Source organism: Notechis scutatus, chromosome 1 (genome assembly GCF_049901735.1).
Source record: "Notechis scutatus isolate UNSWTSFEM ecotype Mainland chromosome 1, rNotScu1.2, whole genome shotgun sequence".
Classification (NCBI taxonomy): Eukaryota; Metazoa; Chordata; class Lepidosauria; order Squamata; family Elapidae; genus Notechis; species Notechis scutatus.
This window is the reverse complement of record NC_142009.1, coordinates 201134848-201152305: the sequence shown is the minus strand read 5'-3', so window position 1 is coordinate 201152305 and position 17458 is coordinate 201134848. Positions and strand designations below refer to the sequence as shown.

Genomic DNA, 17458 nt, shown 5'->3' with positions numbered 1-17458 from the left:
ATAGAGGCCTTCAGCTCTTCTGCATTGTTCGGTTTCATGTCTCTCATCTTTCTCTTGGCAATGCCCCATAGATTCTCTATGGGGTTCAGGTCAGGCGAGTTTGCTGGCCAATCAAGCACAGTAATCCCACAGTCATTGAACCAGGTTTTGGTGCTTTTGGCAGTGCGGGCAGGTGCCAAGTCCTGCTGGAAAATGAAGTCAACATCCTCATAAAGCTCGTCTGCAGAAGGAAGCATGAAGTGCTCCAAAATCTCCTGGTAGAGGGCTGCGTTGACCCTGGACTTAATGAAGCACAGTGGACCAACACCAGCAGATGACCTGGCTCCCCAAATCAACACAGACTGTGGAAACTTCACACTGGACTTCAAGCATCTTGCAGTGTGTACCTCTCCATTCTTCCTCCAGACTCTGGGCCCTTGGTTTCCAAATGAGATGCAAAAGTTGCTCTCATCAGAAAAGAGGACTTTGGACCACTGAGCAACAGACCAGTTCTGTTTTTCTTTAGCCCAGGTAAGACGCTTCTGATGTTGTTTGTTGTTCAGGAGCGGCTTGACAAGAGGAATACGACATTTGACGCCCATGTCCAGGATCCATCTGTGTGTGGTGGCTCTTGATGCACTGACTCCAGCCTCAGTCCACTCCTTGTGAAAGTCCCCAACACTTTTGAATGGCCTTTTCCTGACAATCCTCTCCAGGCTGCAGTCATCCCTGATGCGTGTGCACCTTTTTCTTTCACACTTTTCCCTTCCACATAACTTTCTATCAGTGTGCTTTGATACAGCATTTTGGGAACATCTCAACTTCTTTTGCAATTACTTTTTGAGGCTTTCCCTCCTTATGGAAGGTGTCAATGATGGTTTTCTGCACAACTGTCAGGTCAGCAGTCTTTCCCATGATTGTGATTCCTACTGAACCAGACTGAGAGACTATTTAAAGGCTCAGGAACCCTTTGCAGGTGTTATGGCTTCATTAGCTGATTAGAGTGGGACATTTTGAGCCTAGAATATTGAACCTTTTCACAATATTCTAATTTTCTGAGATTGTGGATTTGGGGTTTTCATGAGCTGTAAGCCATTATCATCTCAATTATGACACATCACGGCTTGAACTATCTTGCTTTACATGTAATGAGTCTATCTCATATATTAGGTTCACCTTTTAAGTTGCATTACTGAAATAAATGAACTTTTGCACAATCTTCTAATTTTTCGAGTTTCACCTGTATTTTCACTGCATCTTAACCAATGATTTTTGTTGTAGGGAGAAATCAAGCATTGTTGACATAAAGGAAGAACAAGGGACAGAAGAGGACAAATTAACATCCCAGGTACATTTCTACTTTGAATGTAATTTATGTTTAGGATAACACAACATGTTTTTAGAGTTTTCTTGATAAATGATTTATATGAAAGGATTTTACCTGAAATAAATCAGTTGTTTATTTATTTTTACAAAACTTTAGCAGTAATCCAGGCTTTATAACATAGATAATTCTACATATATGTAGAATTATCTAGGCTTGCTTATATTGTGTTTAGTAATCCTGTGGTTTTGGATGTTCAATTGGAGAAAAATTCATTTTATTCTTGATAGAGCTGTTTATCTTTAAATGGAGCAAGCCACTAATTTAATACCATTGTGTTCTTATCGTTTTATTAAAGCAATGCCAAACACTTTTAGAGGCAGGATAGAAAAACAATTACTAAAACAAATGTCATCCCAAGTAGTTACAGTGTTTTAATCCCATTAAGTAGATACATGGATGAGAGACTAGAAATCCCACAAAATGCTTAATGCAATCATTTTATAGAGAGGGTGGTATGTTAATGATGGAAGCAGTAAACTCATAATGTCTAATGTTTTAAATTGTTCAATTGCAGAAAAAAGAGGCAACAAGTCATCAGCTTGTCATTCCGCATGCAGTAACTGGAAATTACAAATCAAATATATCTCTGGAGAAAATTACTTCTACTGTTACGGAGCAACCTAATAACTTTCAGAAAGAGGAGCTGGATCTGAAAAATGAGGAGTTGAATGTTTGCGTTGCAGTACAATCGCCAATATTAGATTCTACTTTGAATGAAAATCCTCCTAATTGCAGCAGCAACTCTTCGGGTTCTAGTGGTATAATTTCACCAACACCACAGGTAGTGGTGAACAGAAGGCAAGCCTTTGTTACTTTGGAAAAATTCAATGATTCAGAGAACAGACCTTTCAGTCCTTCAGTTTTTAGTAATATTTCTATAACATTAACAAGCCCGTTTATCCAGAAGGAAAGCACAGTTGCTACAGATGTCTCTTCAAAAGAAAAGTCAAATCCGAAGAATAAAGATGGTGTAAAACTTAAAGCAAGGAAAACTGTCACCGGCACAAAGAGGACACGCTTAGAATTCTTAAATGCTCTAGAGATGTGTGTCAAATCAAAAAGAACCAAAGAAGAAAACATTCCTGATCCAAAACTGCAGTCTACCAACATGGTTGAGATGAAGATGTCAAGTCTTAGACAAAATAAAACTTTGGATGACAAAGCTTCAGAACAAATGCAATCAGACCAAGAGGACAAAAATCAGGTTTCTGATACGCATTGCGAGGATAAGCAGGAATTATCTGTGGACACGGAAATAGCAGAACATTTGCTAGATGATCAGTCTCAGATCCCCAGTATGGCTGACAGCACAACAATGGAGAGTAAAGTCCTCCTGGACATAGTTAAAAATGAAAATGTGGGACCAAATGTAGAGCACAAAGAGAATACATCTCCAGAAATAGAAGTTTGTGAAGAAGCAGTGTCTGTTGTTAACCAAAGCCCTGACATTTCACTTAACCAAAAAACATTAAGACGTTCTTTAAGACGAAAAGCAGAAACTGATGGAGCTGTGGATAGCCAAGATAAAGAGAACAATCAACAAAAGGCCAAGCAAAAAGATGATGAAAAGATTCTGCCAAAGAAGATGGCACAAAATAGGGAGACTTCTGGGCAAAAAGAAAAGGCTGAAAAACTTGAAAAAGCAACAGATGCACCAATATGTGGGCCTGTAAACAATGCTACAGAAAATATAAACTCTAAAGAGAACAGTCAGGAAGAGTTGGACATGAGTCTTGGGAAATCTGAATGCAATGACCATGAAGAACCAGGCTCAGATACATCTGTGGAGAAACTAAAAGTATTTCCACGGTATCATACAAGAAGAGCAGCTTCACAAGGATTACTTACCAGTATGGAAAACTCTGAAACTGATATCGGTGAAACAAGAGAGGAAGGAGCAAAGAGGAAACGGTCTGGGAAATTGAAAAAAAATGATTCCCCTGGGAACCAAGCAAAGGAAGAGCCAGACAGCCAAGAGCTTTCTTCACAAGCTGCAGTAGAAATCCAAACCAGGTCAGTAGGAAAGCAGAAAATATCTTCTGGCGGAGAGACAGAAGTGCCTTCGATGTCTACTAATACAAAGGAAATCGGTACAAAGGAAGAAAAAGGTACTTCCCCGTTACGTCCCAGTGTGAACCTTAAAGAAAATGCAGGGTCGACATGTCCTAGAGCCTCTTCAGATCCAGGGAGAAAGCCTGCTAACAGGAAGGAATCCACTTCGGAGCCTATTTTAGAAAACCGACAGGAAACTAATACTCTCGACACAAGTTCTGTGGTACCTAACAACTCAAATGGCGTTTCAAAAGAGGATGCTTCTGCTACCGCTGTCAGTGCCTTTCCTTCACCCAAGAGATTTCTAGATGTGTCCGAATGCCAGCACAAAAGAAGCAAACGGACAAGGAAATCCAGGAGCTGCGACTGCTGTGATGAAAAGCTGTCTCCCCAAGTGGAAAAAGTATCCCCTGAACCGAAAAAGGCAAGCACTCCAGAAACAAAGTTAAAAGAACCAAGGAAGAGCCTCAGTAAAGTAACCGTGCCCCTGACCTTGATCCCTGTTGCTGAAGAGATTCATTTGGCAGAGAGGCTGAGCATAGAACCTTGTGCAACAAGCACCCCGCTGCCTTTTGTTAAGGATGCCGCTGATCGGAAAGAGGCCAGCAATGTTGCTGAATCTGTCAGTGGCGTCCCAAGAAACAATACGCCAAACGTTGAACCGGAGAAATTAGCATGTGTCCAAAATGAAAGTGACAAGCCAGTTGCAGGAATTCCGGATGTTCCTTTCTCTGAAACAATTTCAGAATCCAGATCAATGGATTCTCATTCAGAAGAGCTTAGTGCTCAGGGTCAGCCTTTAGAACCAGGTTCGGTGGATTCTCATCCAGAAGAGGTCATTGCTAAGGATCAGGGTTTAGAACCAGGTTCAGTGGATTCTCATTCAGACCAAGTCAGTGCTAAGGATCAGGGTTTAGAACCAGGTTCAGTGGATTCTCATTCAGAAGAGGCCATTGCCAAGGATCAGGGTTTAGAACCAGGTTCAGTGGATTCTCATTCAGAAGAGGCCATTGCCAAGGATCAGGGTTTAGAACCAGGTTCAGTGGATTCTCATTCAGAAGAGGCCATTGCCAAGGATCAGGGTTTAGAACCAGGTTCAGTGGATTCTCATTCAGAAGAGGTCATTGCCAAGGATCAGGGTTTAGAACCAGATTCAGAGGATTCTCATTCAGAAGAAGTCAGTGCTAAGGATCAGGGTTTAGAACCTGACGCAGAAGCAGAGACTGGAATGGAAGCCAGTAGTAACCAAAATGGTCAGTTGGAAAGTGAAACAGATACAGAGATCAAAATTATTCAAGTTGTGGGAGCACAACCTGAGGAGGAAGGAGTCATTCAGAATATTGTAGAAGAGATTACAGTAACATCTGCCACTGAGGTAGCAGAGCTGCAGGAAAATGAGACGAGTGAGGAAGAAGGTGCAGAAGATAATGCAGCAAGTGAACCAAGTGAACGTCCAACCTTAGTCTTGTGGCAGGAGAAAAGTAACACCTTGGATTCTCCACCAAAATGTAAAGAACTTGATTTTCTTTCTTTAGCCAAGGTCAGTGGAAGTCCCACTGGGACACAGGCTCGCTGTCTATGGTCCCCATCAGCTTCTCCTTCTATAAGTATTTTAAAGAGAGCCATCAAAAGAGAACCAGAGGAAGAGTCATCATCACCTGCAAACAAGGTATTTTTAAGCAATTTGTGCCACTCTACCTGTGATTATTTGCATATTACCCAAACTCCCTTTGAAACCCTACATATATTTTTAGTTTCTTTGCCATAGTTGAAATCCATGATTCGCCAGCCTCTTAAGCTACTAAAGTCTATGTGGCATGCCTGAAGCAATAAAACTCGGAAGACTGTTGGGTGAAGGGAGATCTTTTGATCAGCACTGGAATTTTCATTACTTGGTTTATAGAATACATTATTTTAATGTAATTGTACAGCCACTTGAACATTTATATCCTACTTGACACATGTTTTTATTCAGCAAATTATTTCTTATGCCTGATGGTTGGGCATTTGGAGTAATTCATACAGAGCCTAAATGAAGTGCTAATGGCATTCAAATGATAATGCATTGGTCACAACCCCAAATAATTCTTTAATGGGTTTGGTTGTGTAAAAATATGCCTTCATTTGACTCCATGGTTAGTGAATATTGTGCACAGAGTTTACATACTTAAATAATATTTTCTTTCTCTCTACTGGCATCTGCAGTTTTGCCAGGACTTTAGAGATTTTAATGAATAAAAATAACAATGTAAAGTTTGAGTTAATTTTTTGAAATTCCAGTATTCAGATGTGCTGAAGTTATAACAGCCATTGTTTGCCACAGGTAGTCACCACGTAATGACTACAATTGGGATTAGTAATGAAGTCATTAAGTGAGATGATGTGGTTTACTGCCTCACTTCCACAGTTAAGTCAATCATTGGTCATAAAATGAGATGTCCCATGACTGCGGCTTGCAGTTTTACTGCTAGCTTCTCTATTGACTTTGCTCGTCAGATATATATATGTATATGTATATATGTGTGTGTGTGTGTATGTGTGTGTATATATATGTATGTATGTATGTATGTATGTATGTATGTATGTATGTGGATCTTTGGTTATTCGGGTTTTCTCCCGCGTAAGATTAGAAGTATCTAGGCAACGTTTCGATGAAGTCTCATTCATCATCTTCAGGCTTGTGTCTTCGGCTCTGTGCTTCTATATATATAAATATATATATAAATATATATATATAAATAATATCTCATATAAATTATATATATATTATATAATATATAATATTATATAATTACAGAAGCCTGATGATGGCAGATGAGATTCTGCCGAAACGTTGCTACAACTTTAAAAGCACAACTACAATGACGTGGGAAAATACCCGAACAAAGCTGAATGCCATACATACATACATACATACATACATACATATATATATAATATCTCACAAGATGCTGCAACAGTTTAAAAAAATGTGAGGTCTGATTGTAAACTTACAATTTCAGTCCCACTATAACTGAATGTTACTAAACAGGAGAGTCAAGGACTATCTGTATTCCACTTAGTGGAGTTTAAAGGCTACTTACAAGTGTTGTTAATGAAGGAACCTCAATGAGTTAAGAAAAGGATAGCATTTAGTATCTTTCTGTCCAAAGTATAATGTAAATCCATGGTCTTTTAACTTGGATTCCAATGAAATATGAAAAAAGGAAGTTCATTATTCCTGTTTTATTTATGTGCGACCTATCACTTAATTTGCCCAGTACTATTAGCAGTACAATTCCCTATTACATCACCAATAAGTGCTGCTTCCTCAAGGAAATGTGTTTAGCATTCCAGTTTTAAAATATCACCATAATATTCACTGTAATATTCATTCATTTGGCTTTGTAGGTACATGACTTTCCTGGGAGAGCATGTCTACTTTGTGGGAACCTAGATAAATTTGCTTTTACTAAAAATGCACATTTTAGGTTCATGTGATAGATTTCTATGTTTCTTTAATAGATAATAATCTAATAGTTTGTTTTTATGAAAGTTTTTATGAAAACTTGTATAGATTTTCTTTGGAAGTTTGAAAGGATCTGTATTTTAAGCAACATGTAAGCCATGGGAACTTCCAAGCTATGAAATTGTAGCTTTTGCATTTGTATGATGCTTCATATTTACTCCAATAATAATTTGTCAAATATGTGTGAACAGAACCGAAGAGTCTCCTTTGCCAATCCAATCTACCAAGAAGAATTGGCAGATGACATTGATCGGCGAAGTCCTGTACTTAGAATTCATCCTTGCAATAATGGTTCTCAATCTTTGCGAAGTGCTAAATCTTCACCTAGTCACCAAGCCAAGGTAGTTACTCAGCTTCTTCTTAGTTTTTTTTCCCTTAGAAAATAACATCAGCGATGCAGGAGCTTTGTAACAAATTAATCTGTAGAAAAAAACATATCTTGGATTCTGAGTATGCTCTGCATTAGCAAACACACACACACACACACACACACACACACACACACACACACACACACACACACCAATACACCAGGGTTTCTTTTACTGCAAATCCAATTTTCTACTCCATAAATCTAACTTTATGCAAGCCTTTAGAACCTCCAGAACATTGTACAACATAACGCAAGAAAATGTGTAGTTGCAAAGCAAATGTACCCATGTGTATACAGAAAGGCCTTTTTTCATGTAGGGATGTTAACTCTAAAATAAAATTTTAAGTTACACCCAGTTGGTGTGAAAAGACATAACATGAGTTGATTTTCCTATTTGCTATTACATGGATGTCTCCATACATCAATTGGGAAACGAACATTGGAATGAAGGTTCTTTCTTGTTGATGTGACTTAGGCATCCCTCCTTTGCTTTTTGAATTAGACGTTATGATCACTCGGTCATATTGTTATTCTTGACTGGTTTTCATGTGTAGCTGCTCTTTCTACAATTTCGTCATGGAAGGAACCAGAAGCCCAGTAGGAGAAAGCTTAGTCACACATTTCTTGTCTGATCCAGTTAATGAAAGAATTACCCCGTTCTGTAGATGCCTTAAGTCATTTCAACAGTAAGGAATCTTCCTTGTGAGTGTTTTTTTCCCTAGCTGAGCTAGTTTGTTGAAGAAGTATTAACTGCTTCTGGAAGTATGCTCCTGATGCATTGGCCCTTTTCTTAAATAAAGGACCCCATCTTAATTGTTTGCTTTAAAAAGAATCACAGGGTTGTAGATGATTCCTATGATCTTGAGCAACATTTTTTCCTCTTTTCCTATCCAGCTTATAACCACTCCAACCAAAGGATCTCTGTCCCCTGGAACCCGTAGCCATAAATATAAGACCTCAAAGAAGTGTTTAGTAAGATTTGTATCCCTTTTATGTACCTCATCTCAATTTCTCCCATGCTCAGTTCTTAAACTTATCCAAATTCATGATTTTCTGTCTTACTTAAGATCACAGAAATGGGCACGGAGCCAACACCAGTACCTACAGAAAGCGTATATCCTGCCCTGATGGGCTGTAAAGCATCTGTCGACGTAATTCTGCCTCAAATTACTTCAAATACTTGGTAAGTAGGAAAACATTGAATCAGGCTGTCCTGAAAAAGTTGCATGTTTATACGTTTAGGCAGTGCTCCTAACAGGTAAAATAATGTATTCATTTGAAGTTAATCACTAGCTGCATCAAAGGAGCAAGCACTGGATGACAGGAATCTACATTTGAAGGGTACGTTGCATGCTGATATTCTGGGGTAATTGTTAAATTATATATCTGAAAATGTTCATAATAATATAAAGTTGTACTTTTTCAGTATATTGAAATATATTTTATATATTTGTTGTATAACATAACAATGGTATATTGTTATGTACCATGTTGAAAATACAGCTGAATAATATATATTTTGTATAGACAGAAAATGTCTATACAAATAGTGCATCCCATTCTTGTTTATACTAGCAAAAAATTCAAATGGTGCTGTATGAGGTGTTCTGTTTTTGTTTTTTGTTTTTTAAAAAAGATTGCTCTGTACAATGTGAATATTTCCTAATCTTAAATTCATTCTGATTGATACAAAATTATTTTAACCCAGAAGACTATCTTTGAAATTGGGATAGAAGATAAAATGCCCTTTTGGACACATAGTTTGAGCAGAAATATTGTGTTTTGGGGTAGTAATTTAGTGTTGCTTATTTTTGCAAAAGTTTCATATATAAGGAGATTGAGGGAAACATACTACCTCAATAGGCACATAAACATATAAGCTGCATTGGGTTAGAACCTGTATTGAAGTTTAAAAAACACTTCTAGATGGTAAAGTTATATTTTCCATGGTACATAAGATTAAAACTCCTTCTTTTGTGTACCTTTAGGACAAGAGGGTTAGGACATCTGATTCGAGCAAAGAATATCAGAACGGTGGGTGACTTGAGTTCTCTCACCGCAGCTGAGATCAAAACACTTCCTATTCGCTCTCCTAGAGTTTTAAACCTTAGAAAGGTTCTTAAAGGCTATCATGAGCAGCAGGTAAGTAAGCTTATTTGTACTTTTAAATTAAAATATGCAAAAGTGGAAGAGTTGCTTTAATAAAAGTTGGTTCTCCACGGAGAAGAGCAGTGGGAGAAATAAATGATTTAAATAATCTAGAACTTGTAGTTTGTGGATGGTGGGAAAAAAGTAAGGAGGACATCTTTGTTTCTGGTTTTTCTAACATCCATCCTGAATATACTGAATAGCAGTATAGTGAAAGACTTAAATTTGGAATAAGTTCCATACCCCTCATTAGTTCATTGATACTTTCACCCATCTGATTGTGGCACGAGATCAAGTAGTTTTAAACTGTTCTTTACCCCCTAATCCTGTTTAATTTGCCTTTCCCCCTTCCCACATTCACCCTCAAACCTGTGTTTGTGAGCCATTTTATTTTAATCATATTCCTTTACCTGAGATATTTTGATGGGCTTAATCACTTTCTTCTAGAGGGCTGTTACCTTCTAGAAGTTAGGTATTCAGATAATAATCCAGTATCCATATATACACGGGATTCAGGGTGAAGACAAACTGTTAATATTTCTGAATTCAACTCTTCTAGTGGTATCTGAATTCATGCAATGTACACATTTTACTTTTTGATTCTGTTAATAGCAATGGCATTTAGGCTTATATACCACCCCTATTGTGCTTTCTCTGGGCAGTTTACAATGTAGAAGCATTACTTGCATATTATCCCCAACAATCTGGATCCTCATTTTACTGACCTTGGAAGGATGGAATGCTGAGTCAGCCTTAAGTCCTCTCAGGCTATGGGCAGAGTTTGCCTGCAATACTGTATTTTAACTACTACGCAACTGTCAACTTGGGGAACTGCCATTTTGATTTCAGGAACTAAGAATATTTGTGGAGGCCGTGCTTAGGAAAATGTATTATATGACAGAAATCAGGTTCCAAGCACTGCTTTTAAGCATAGGACAGTTCTGAGCAGAACCTACAAGTGCAGAAGATGCTTGTATAATTTTACAGTGGCCCATTCAAAAGAACCACACTTACAGTTTTATCTTTTTCATCTGTAGATTAAACAGTATTCTTCCCTTCTCCCACCTTAATACTTACAGGTAAAATCTCGTGGAATGGAGGAAAATGCTGGCCTGGATGATACAGAGAAATCAATCAGTGTTATGGATGAGACATTTTTTTCCACAAATGAAAATGCAGGTAAGTATCACTTAAACCTATGCAATCTGTTTTGCTGTATTTAATATAAAGCATAAGAAAGCATGCTTTTAAGCAATTCAAATCCCAGATGAAACTGAGTGGCTGTGTAGCTTATGGCAGTATCCTTGTTATTGTTCTCTTCCTCTGTTTCTTCTGGATAATTAATCTGGTTATATGATTCTTATATATGTTTAAGTATGTATTCCTACACTTATTGTTGGTATTTCTGTGCTGCTGACTTCTAACACAGTTTTGAGTGGCATACAGCAGAACTAAAGGTCAAAAACGTCAGAAAAGTAGCATATGCACACTCAAGGTATGCCAAATTGGTTACCATTTTCTTCTAAACACTTATTCACTTGATACATGACCTTTGATTATTCCCAAGTATACCGTGTTTCTCCAACAATATGGCCTCCCCCAATAGGAAGTCCCAGCATGTTTTATAGGCATAAAATGAAATTTAAGCCCCTCCCCTCAAATTAAGGCCTATATTAAACATGTGAAATGGGGGGAATGGCGGTGGGGGCTTGCCGTTAGGAAGTACTTTTGTTGCATACCCGGATATGGTGCTGCCTGCGTTGACCTCGGCGTTGGTGGGGCACTTCGTATCAGGAGACCTTCCGCCACCATTGCTTTCCCTTCTCCCTGTGCTGCCGCGCTTTAGAGCAACGCTGTGGCGTTTGGTGCAGCCATGCGGCCAGCCAGGGCTCTTCCTGCAACCAGAGCCCGGCGGAGACACTCGGTTTCAGGTGCTCCTGTCGCCGCCTTCCGGGCATCGCTCAAAGGCAAAGCCCATTCTTTTAAAAATGACACCCTACTACGACAAAGCCTCCCCTGCCCGAGAGGGCAGCCCAACCCCGTGGAGAGGCGATCTCCGGGCCGCAGCGCAGGATCAGCCCACCCTGGGAGAAGCGCCCAGCCGCCATCCCCAAAAACGGGCTACCCGTTTGCTGGGGTCAAAAAAATAAGGCCGGCCCTTATTTTGTGAGAAACACGGTAGTAACATTTCATCTGAAAATAATATTGATAAAACTTTGTGATTAGCTTGTAGGGCCTGATTGCTAATTGTGTGTGTGTGTGTGTGTGTGTGTGTGTGTGTGTGTGTGTGTGGTACATTCCAAGAACACTAACCAGCTTTTGTGAGGTAGACCATAAAAAGAAAGGCTAATTGCTCTGATATGCTAGCATTCCAAACTAAGTTATTTTGCTGGCTAAATCTCTCCAGTTAGTGGGTCAATTGTCTATAGCAGGAGTGTCAAATTCACAGCTTCACAGCAGCGCCATGTGACGTATCAGAATGTTTTTCCCTTTTGCGAAACTGGGCGTGGGCCTGGCCAGCATGTGACGCATCTGGCCCAAGGGCCGGGAGTTTGACAGTCCTGGTCTATAGTTACACAGTTAGTTACAAGAGCAAGAGTTACAGGATATCTACGTCTGAAATGGCTTTAATTTGGTCTCACCTAGAATGTCTTTACAAACCAGTTTTCTTTCATTTTAGACGTATGTGAAACCGAGGTCTCCAGTACGGGTGAGTCATCAGCAATAGACCTTTGGGCTCAGGTAAATCTACTTGCTGAGCAAATTACTTCTGAAAGACTTCGAAACTATTCAGGGAACGAACTCTTTGAAATGCAAGAGAAACTTCATACCATTACAGACTGCATCATGAAAACTCTGAAGTCCCGTTGGATGCTTTCAAGATCTTGCGAAACCACTGTTTAAAAAAAAGCAGTTACTCTTGATTAAGTTCTTTGAAGAATAGATTTGATTGAGGGCAGTTTTGGTTTTAAAAGGTTTAAATTTGAGGTTAATATTTAGTTTCATTACATATTTTAAGTAAAAGGGATTCCTGTAACTTGAAGCAAATACAGCATTGGAGTATAAATGTTAAATTTCTAAATTCTGTGGACTTGCATTTTAATATTTTCTTTTTTTTAAATTGCTGCTATGCACAACTTCCAAAATGTGGTAAGATGTGCAGTAATGACTGTGAAACATGCCACAATACAGAGCAGTATATTTTTTAAATGTTAAGTATTTTAAATCAAAGGGCTTTGATGCATCACCAATATTTAAAGCTCTGGTTTTATTGTTCTGACTAAAGTTTGAAGTGTTAATTAATTTACCAAAAGTGATACAAATCTTCCAACTGATAGTAGTTTGGAAGGTACTAGTTTTATAGCTTCATTATCATATTAAGAAGTATGGTGCTTCATTAGCATACTAAAAATATCTCAAACTTTTTCATAGGACATAGTATATTTTTTCATGAATGTAGTATGCAAAAGAAAAAAGTGTGTCAGTACATAATTCCAATAAGTAATTCTCAGGATCTGACCACATGCTCTTTGAATTTTTATATACCACAAAGGTTTTATTTGCCCCATTCATAAGTCCTATATAAACTGGACATACGAATAATTTTGTATATTATGTATAGATGTACTAAATGCAAATGTTCTAAATTATATCTGTATGAAAGGCAGAGTCTCTAACATGCTTGAATGGGAGGAACTTTGTATAGAGCATATTTGTGCTTTTTGACCTAACAATGGGATCGATTTATGTTTTAGGAAATAAATATATATAAATAAAATATATAAATTGTTGAATGAAATGGTTGTTATTTTGGGGAAGAACTGTGTTGTGTTAAGATTAAAATCAGTTTCAGTGAAAATGCATTTTTAAAACAGCATTTAAACCATGTATTAATGACTGACATGGCAAAATTGTTGATTTTTTATTGCAGAAAAAAGGGACAAGGGTGAATCAGTAGATCTGAGCCTTTGTCAAGGTTAATAGAAATGGATTTTAAAACCAAATTAATCTGGCAATTGCACCTTCTCTGAATATATGCTAATTTAATTCCAATTTTAGTTTTTCAGCATAAAGTGTTAATGAATAATAGGGTATGAGAGAACCTCAAGAGAATCAAAGACTATCATTAAATTAGGAATATGCTTTCAATATTGAAGGGAGAACAAGCCATAAAGGAATTTTATAAGCCATTTTTGCAAATATTATTAAACAATGTCGTCTTTCATCTATTCCCAAAGCTGTTGGAAATGACTCAGAACAATCATCTAATCCTCTTGGTTTTTGATGAGGATTCTTGAGTTTTTTACCTTTAGTTGTTATTGCTTCCCACTTGTTTGATATTATAGAATAGGTTCAATAGGATATCAAAGATTATGTCAATTCAGCACTCCTATTTATTGAAGTTTTAATTTTTCCTGTTATCGTGTAATCTCACCTTTTCTACCATTTGTAATATCTCTACCTATGCTCATCATTCAAAAATATTTATTGCAATCGTCATATGAGGATTATAAATTAGACTCAACAAGCCCCTTAAAAATGCAAGGCAAAATTTAGTATCCATGTAATTTACTGACCTGAAATAATTGTTGCTTTTTGCTTGACCCTTTTAATCCCTCTGTTCAATTATTTTGTTACAGCAAGCATATTTACCTCCTTAAGGAAGACAAAGCTAAGACAAATAGATACATGATGACTGCGCCCATTAATCATGATGAGGAGAAACTGCTACAAATGGAATATAGTCATTGTGAAGTATACTGTATTACCCTCAATGCTAATTAAGGATCAAAGGCCTGACAATGAGAAGTAATCATAGAGGACAAAAATAAGGCATGTTGGTTGAAAAGAATTGAATATATTGGTAGTGCTCAGGTGACAGAAGAGGTGGCCTACCAGAGAGACCTTGGGAGACTGTAAATCAGAGGTGGTATTCAGCAGGTTCTGACCAGTTCTGGAGAACTGATAGCGGAAATTTTGAGTAGTTCGGAGAACCGGCAAATACCACCTCTGACTGGAGATTTTACAGTATCCTTCCCCTGCCACACCCACCAAGCCACGCCCACAGAACCAGTAGTAAAAATATTTGAACCCCACCACTGCTGTAAATCACTTATTTTGGAGGAAAGAGGCCAAAATCTAAGGAGAAAGCTAAAATTACTGTTCTCAGGATGCTGTTGGGAAGCAGGAAAATCTTAGTATAGTGAGTTGGATTTTGATTCTGAAAGCAGTAACCTAAGAATCTCCAGTGAAGTAGATTGTAGATTAAGGAAGGAAGCCCCGGTTGTTTAAAATGTCAATGTGAAAAATATGAACATTCTGCCAGATTCCAACTTATGAGGCCTTTTGAGATAGCCTGAAATCTTGATATATGTTGGTTCAGCAATCTCTTCAATTATGCAATTAAAGGGTCATTTTTCCAAAATGATCTCTTGGAAGTCTGCGTCAGAGTTTAACCCCCCAGGATTCCCTGTTGTAGATTTCAAAGTGACCATTAATTAACCAAGAGATTGCTGAACTCAACATATGTTAAAAGGCTCAAAGAATTGATTTTTAACACATTATAATTGTTAATGGGGAAGTTATTTCTAATTGTTCTCCTGTGTTGCTTGCATCTGGGTAATCAACCTATCTTCATCACTCTGCCCCCAATTTAGTTTTAATCCAGCATCAGTTTTGCAATTGATGAAGTGAGATGCAGCTCCTCAACTTATAGCTTTTAATAAAATTGTGTAAATGGGGAAACATGCTTCCAGTCTCCTAGAAGAACTGCACCCGCTGTTTCAAGATGCAGTGTCATTATTATACTGGTGATACCCGATTGCAATATGTCCTTCTGAGCTAAACCCATGATACAAAGTCTTGTCCTGTTATCTGGAGGCTGTTGGGGTCTGTGTGGAGCGAATCGGGTTTAACCCAAGCAAGAGAAGAGAGAGAGGCAACTTGCCTACTGGGTATCTCTGGCATTATCTTTTCACGGGGAAGCACGGCTAATGGGCAGGACTATCACATGTGGGTCTTCCTGGACTCAAAGCTACTGCTAGATGGGCAGGTGGAAGGCATGGTCAGTAGGGCCTTTATCCAGCCTTCGGTGCTGCACTAACTGTGGCTGTATCTGGAATGGAATATCTCACAAGAGTAATGTATCCCATGTACACGGATCTGCCTCTTGAAAGCTACAATAGGTGCAAACTGAAGTGGCCTCTAGTCATTAGCTGTCAGAAATAGACTGCATTGGTTGCTCACAGCTTCTGGCTGCCACTTAAAGCCTCATGAAGCCATATATGATTTGAACAATCTCCAGCCAGAAATTTCCTGCTTGATGTGTACACATGTGGATAATATTTTTGGTTTCCCTACTTTTATGAAGTAAGGGAGGCTGAGGTCAGGAGGAAGTGTTGGTGTTTGTGTAATGGCTCATGCTATGGGATACCCCTTGGGTATTAGACTTGCTCCCTATGGTAATGGATTTTTCAGAAGATGTTAAAGATGGGACTGCCTTGGCAAGCTTCTGGAGGTCGATGGATGGACACTCTCAAGTTCATGGACTAAATGTTAGCATCAAATAGTTTTAGAATTAATTTGCATTTTAAATTCTTTTAGTATTAATATTATGGATGTTGGATAATTTTATTGTACTCTTGTAGTGACACCAGCAAGAACTCTGAGAAACAAATAAGTATATAAAATGAAGAAATAGAGCACATAATAGATTTGCGGAAACATGACATTTATTAGTCACTAATTTGAGAGAAAATTAACACCACCGCGACCCAAGAACACGCAGGCTAAAAATGCATGCATCACATCAGCATTCTCTTAAGTAGAGCAGAAGAGAGGCTTTCCACTTTTAACTAGTTTAAGGTGTTGTACACTAGAAACAGACATGGATACATTCGGCTGTGTTTATTGTCTGTGATCACTGCATCTCTTGAGAAGAAAAACCACGTCAACAAATATAATTCAATGATTCATGAAAGTAAACTGAATCGTGCAAATTCAGATGGATTAAAAGAGGGATGACATCCTGAATTTCGGGTACCCAAAACTCTCTTAAACACCTAGTTAAACTAGGATTGATAATGTTTCCTGAAAGTTATAGATGTCAGACAATTCTTCACATGTATCAAGAGAGAGAAAATAATAAGGCTCTTTGGCGACTTATGGATTGTACTGAACTGATGTGGCATAAAGGGCCTTCTTATTGTCCATGTCAGTGTGAGTCTCCTCCATTTAAACTGCTTCTACGTAGTTGGCTGGAAGCATGCCGGTTTTGCCTGTTCTTTGCACAGTTCCATACATCCATCCTTCATCGATGGCTTGGACGTTGACAATTGCATCACCATCTTTGAAAGAGACTTCATCAGCATCCGCTGCTATGTAGTCATACATAGCACGATAAGTCTTCTATTGTCATATTAGAGAGAAAAATAATGCCCAAATGTTACTAGCATAAACACAAGAGTACGGGAACCATCAATTTAACACTTCTGTGAAACTTTGAATATAAAGACCTCCTTCCCAAACACATTAATACACCTCAGTCCCTCAAATGAATAAATATTCATCCCAAAGATGACCATCCATTCAGACATATGAAGGTTTTATTTTTCTCCTAAGAAATGGCAGCCCTTCTACACCGGGCAGATAATGATGAGTTAATGATAAAATGTAACATAACTTAATCCAAGTTTCTTCCCCATTACAGTTTGCCATCAAGACCTTAAATATGTAAGCATGTAAGGAGCAAAGCTTGATGTCATGAATCAGGCTCCACCATTTTGATGAGGTCATTGGCTTGTGGTGGACTCACTTGTACACAGGCTCAATTCAGAAATACCTTCTGCCTGCAGAAAACACCGTTTTTATAGATACTTTTGTCAGATTTGCTTACCCCTGCAGTAGATGGATGAGAGGGGATGGAAGATACTGTAGTCTGTTGAGTCGCAACAGATGATGATCTTTGTTGTGGCAGCTCTACAGTTTTGGCATGTTTGTAATCCACTAACGA

The 17458-nt window shown here is 38.3% G+C and overlaps 2 protein-coding genes across 52 annotated transcripts in view; one reads left to right on the top strand and one right to left on the bottom strand.

Annotated features, from left to right (window-relative positions):
• RIF1 (replication timing regulatory factor 1) overlaps window positions 1-13246 on the top strand; it is a 41674-nt gene extending 28428 nt beyond the window's left edge. The window contains exons 28-35 of one of the 2 annotated variants that reach the window (XM_087950048.1): window positions 1261-1327; window positions 1881-5087; window positions 7118-7267; window positions 8194-8271; window positions 8367-8482; window positions 9288-9441; window positions 10527-10626; window positions 12128-13246. In XM_087950048.1, the coding sequence (XP_087806174.1) occupies window positions 1261-1327; window positions 1881-5087; window positions 7118-7267; window positions 8194-8271; window positions 8367-8482; window positions 9288-9441; window positions 10527-10626; window positions 12128-12351 (4096 nt within the window). In that variant the 3' untranslated portion in view covers window positions 12352-13246. The remainder of the gene's footprint in view (window positions 1-1260; window positions 1328-1880; window positions 5088-7117; window positions 7268-8193; window positions 8272-8366; window positions 8483-9287; window positions 9442-10526; window positions 10627-12127) is intronic. The other variant, XM_087950049.1, reaches the window with a different exon arrangement.
• A 2910-nt stretch (window positions 13247-16156) lies between these two features.
• Window positions 16157-17458, bottom strand: part of NEB (nebulin) — a 235737-nt gene continuing 234435 nt past the window's right edge. For all 50 annotated transcript variants that reach the window (XM_087949995.1, XM_087949996.1, XM_087949997.1 and 47 more), the window contains 2 exons: window positions 17342-17451; window positions 16157-16854 (listed from right to left, as the gene is read on the bottom strand). In XM_087949995.1, the coding sequence (XP_087806121.1) occupies window positions 16681-16854; window positions 17342-17451 (284 nt within the window). In that variant the 3' untranslated portion in view covers window positions 16157-16680. The remainder of the gene's footprint in view (window positions 16855-17341; window positions 17452-17458) is intronic.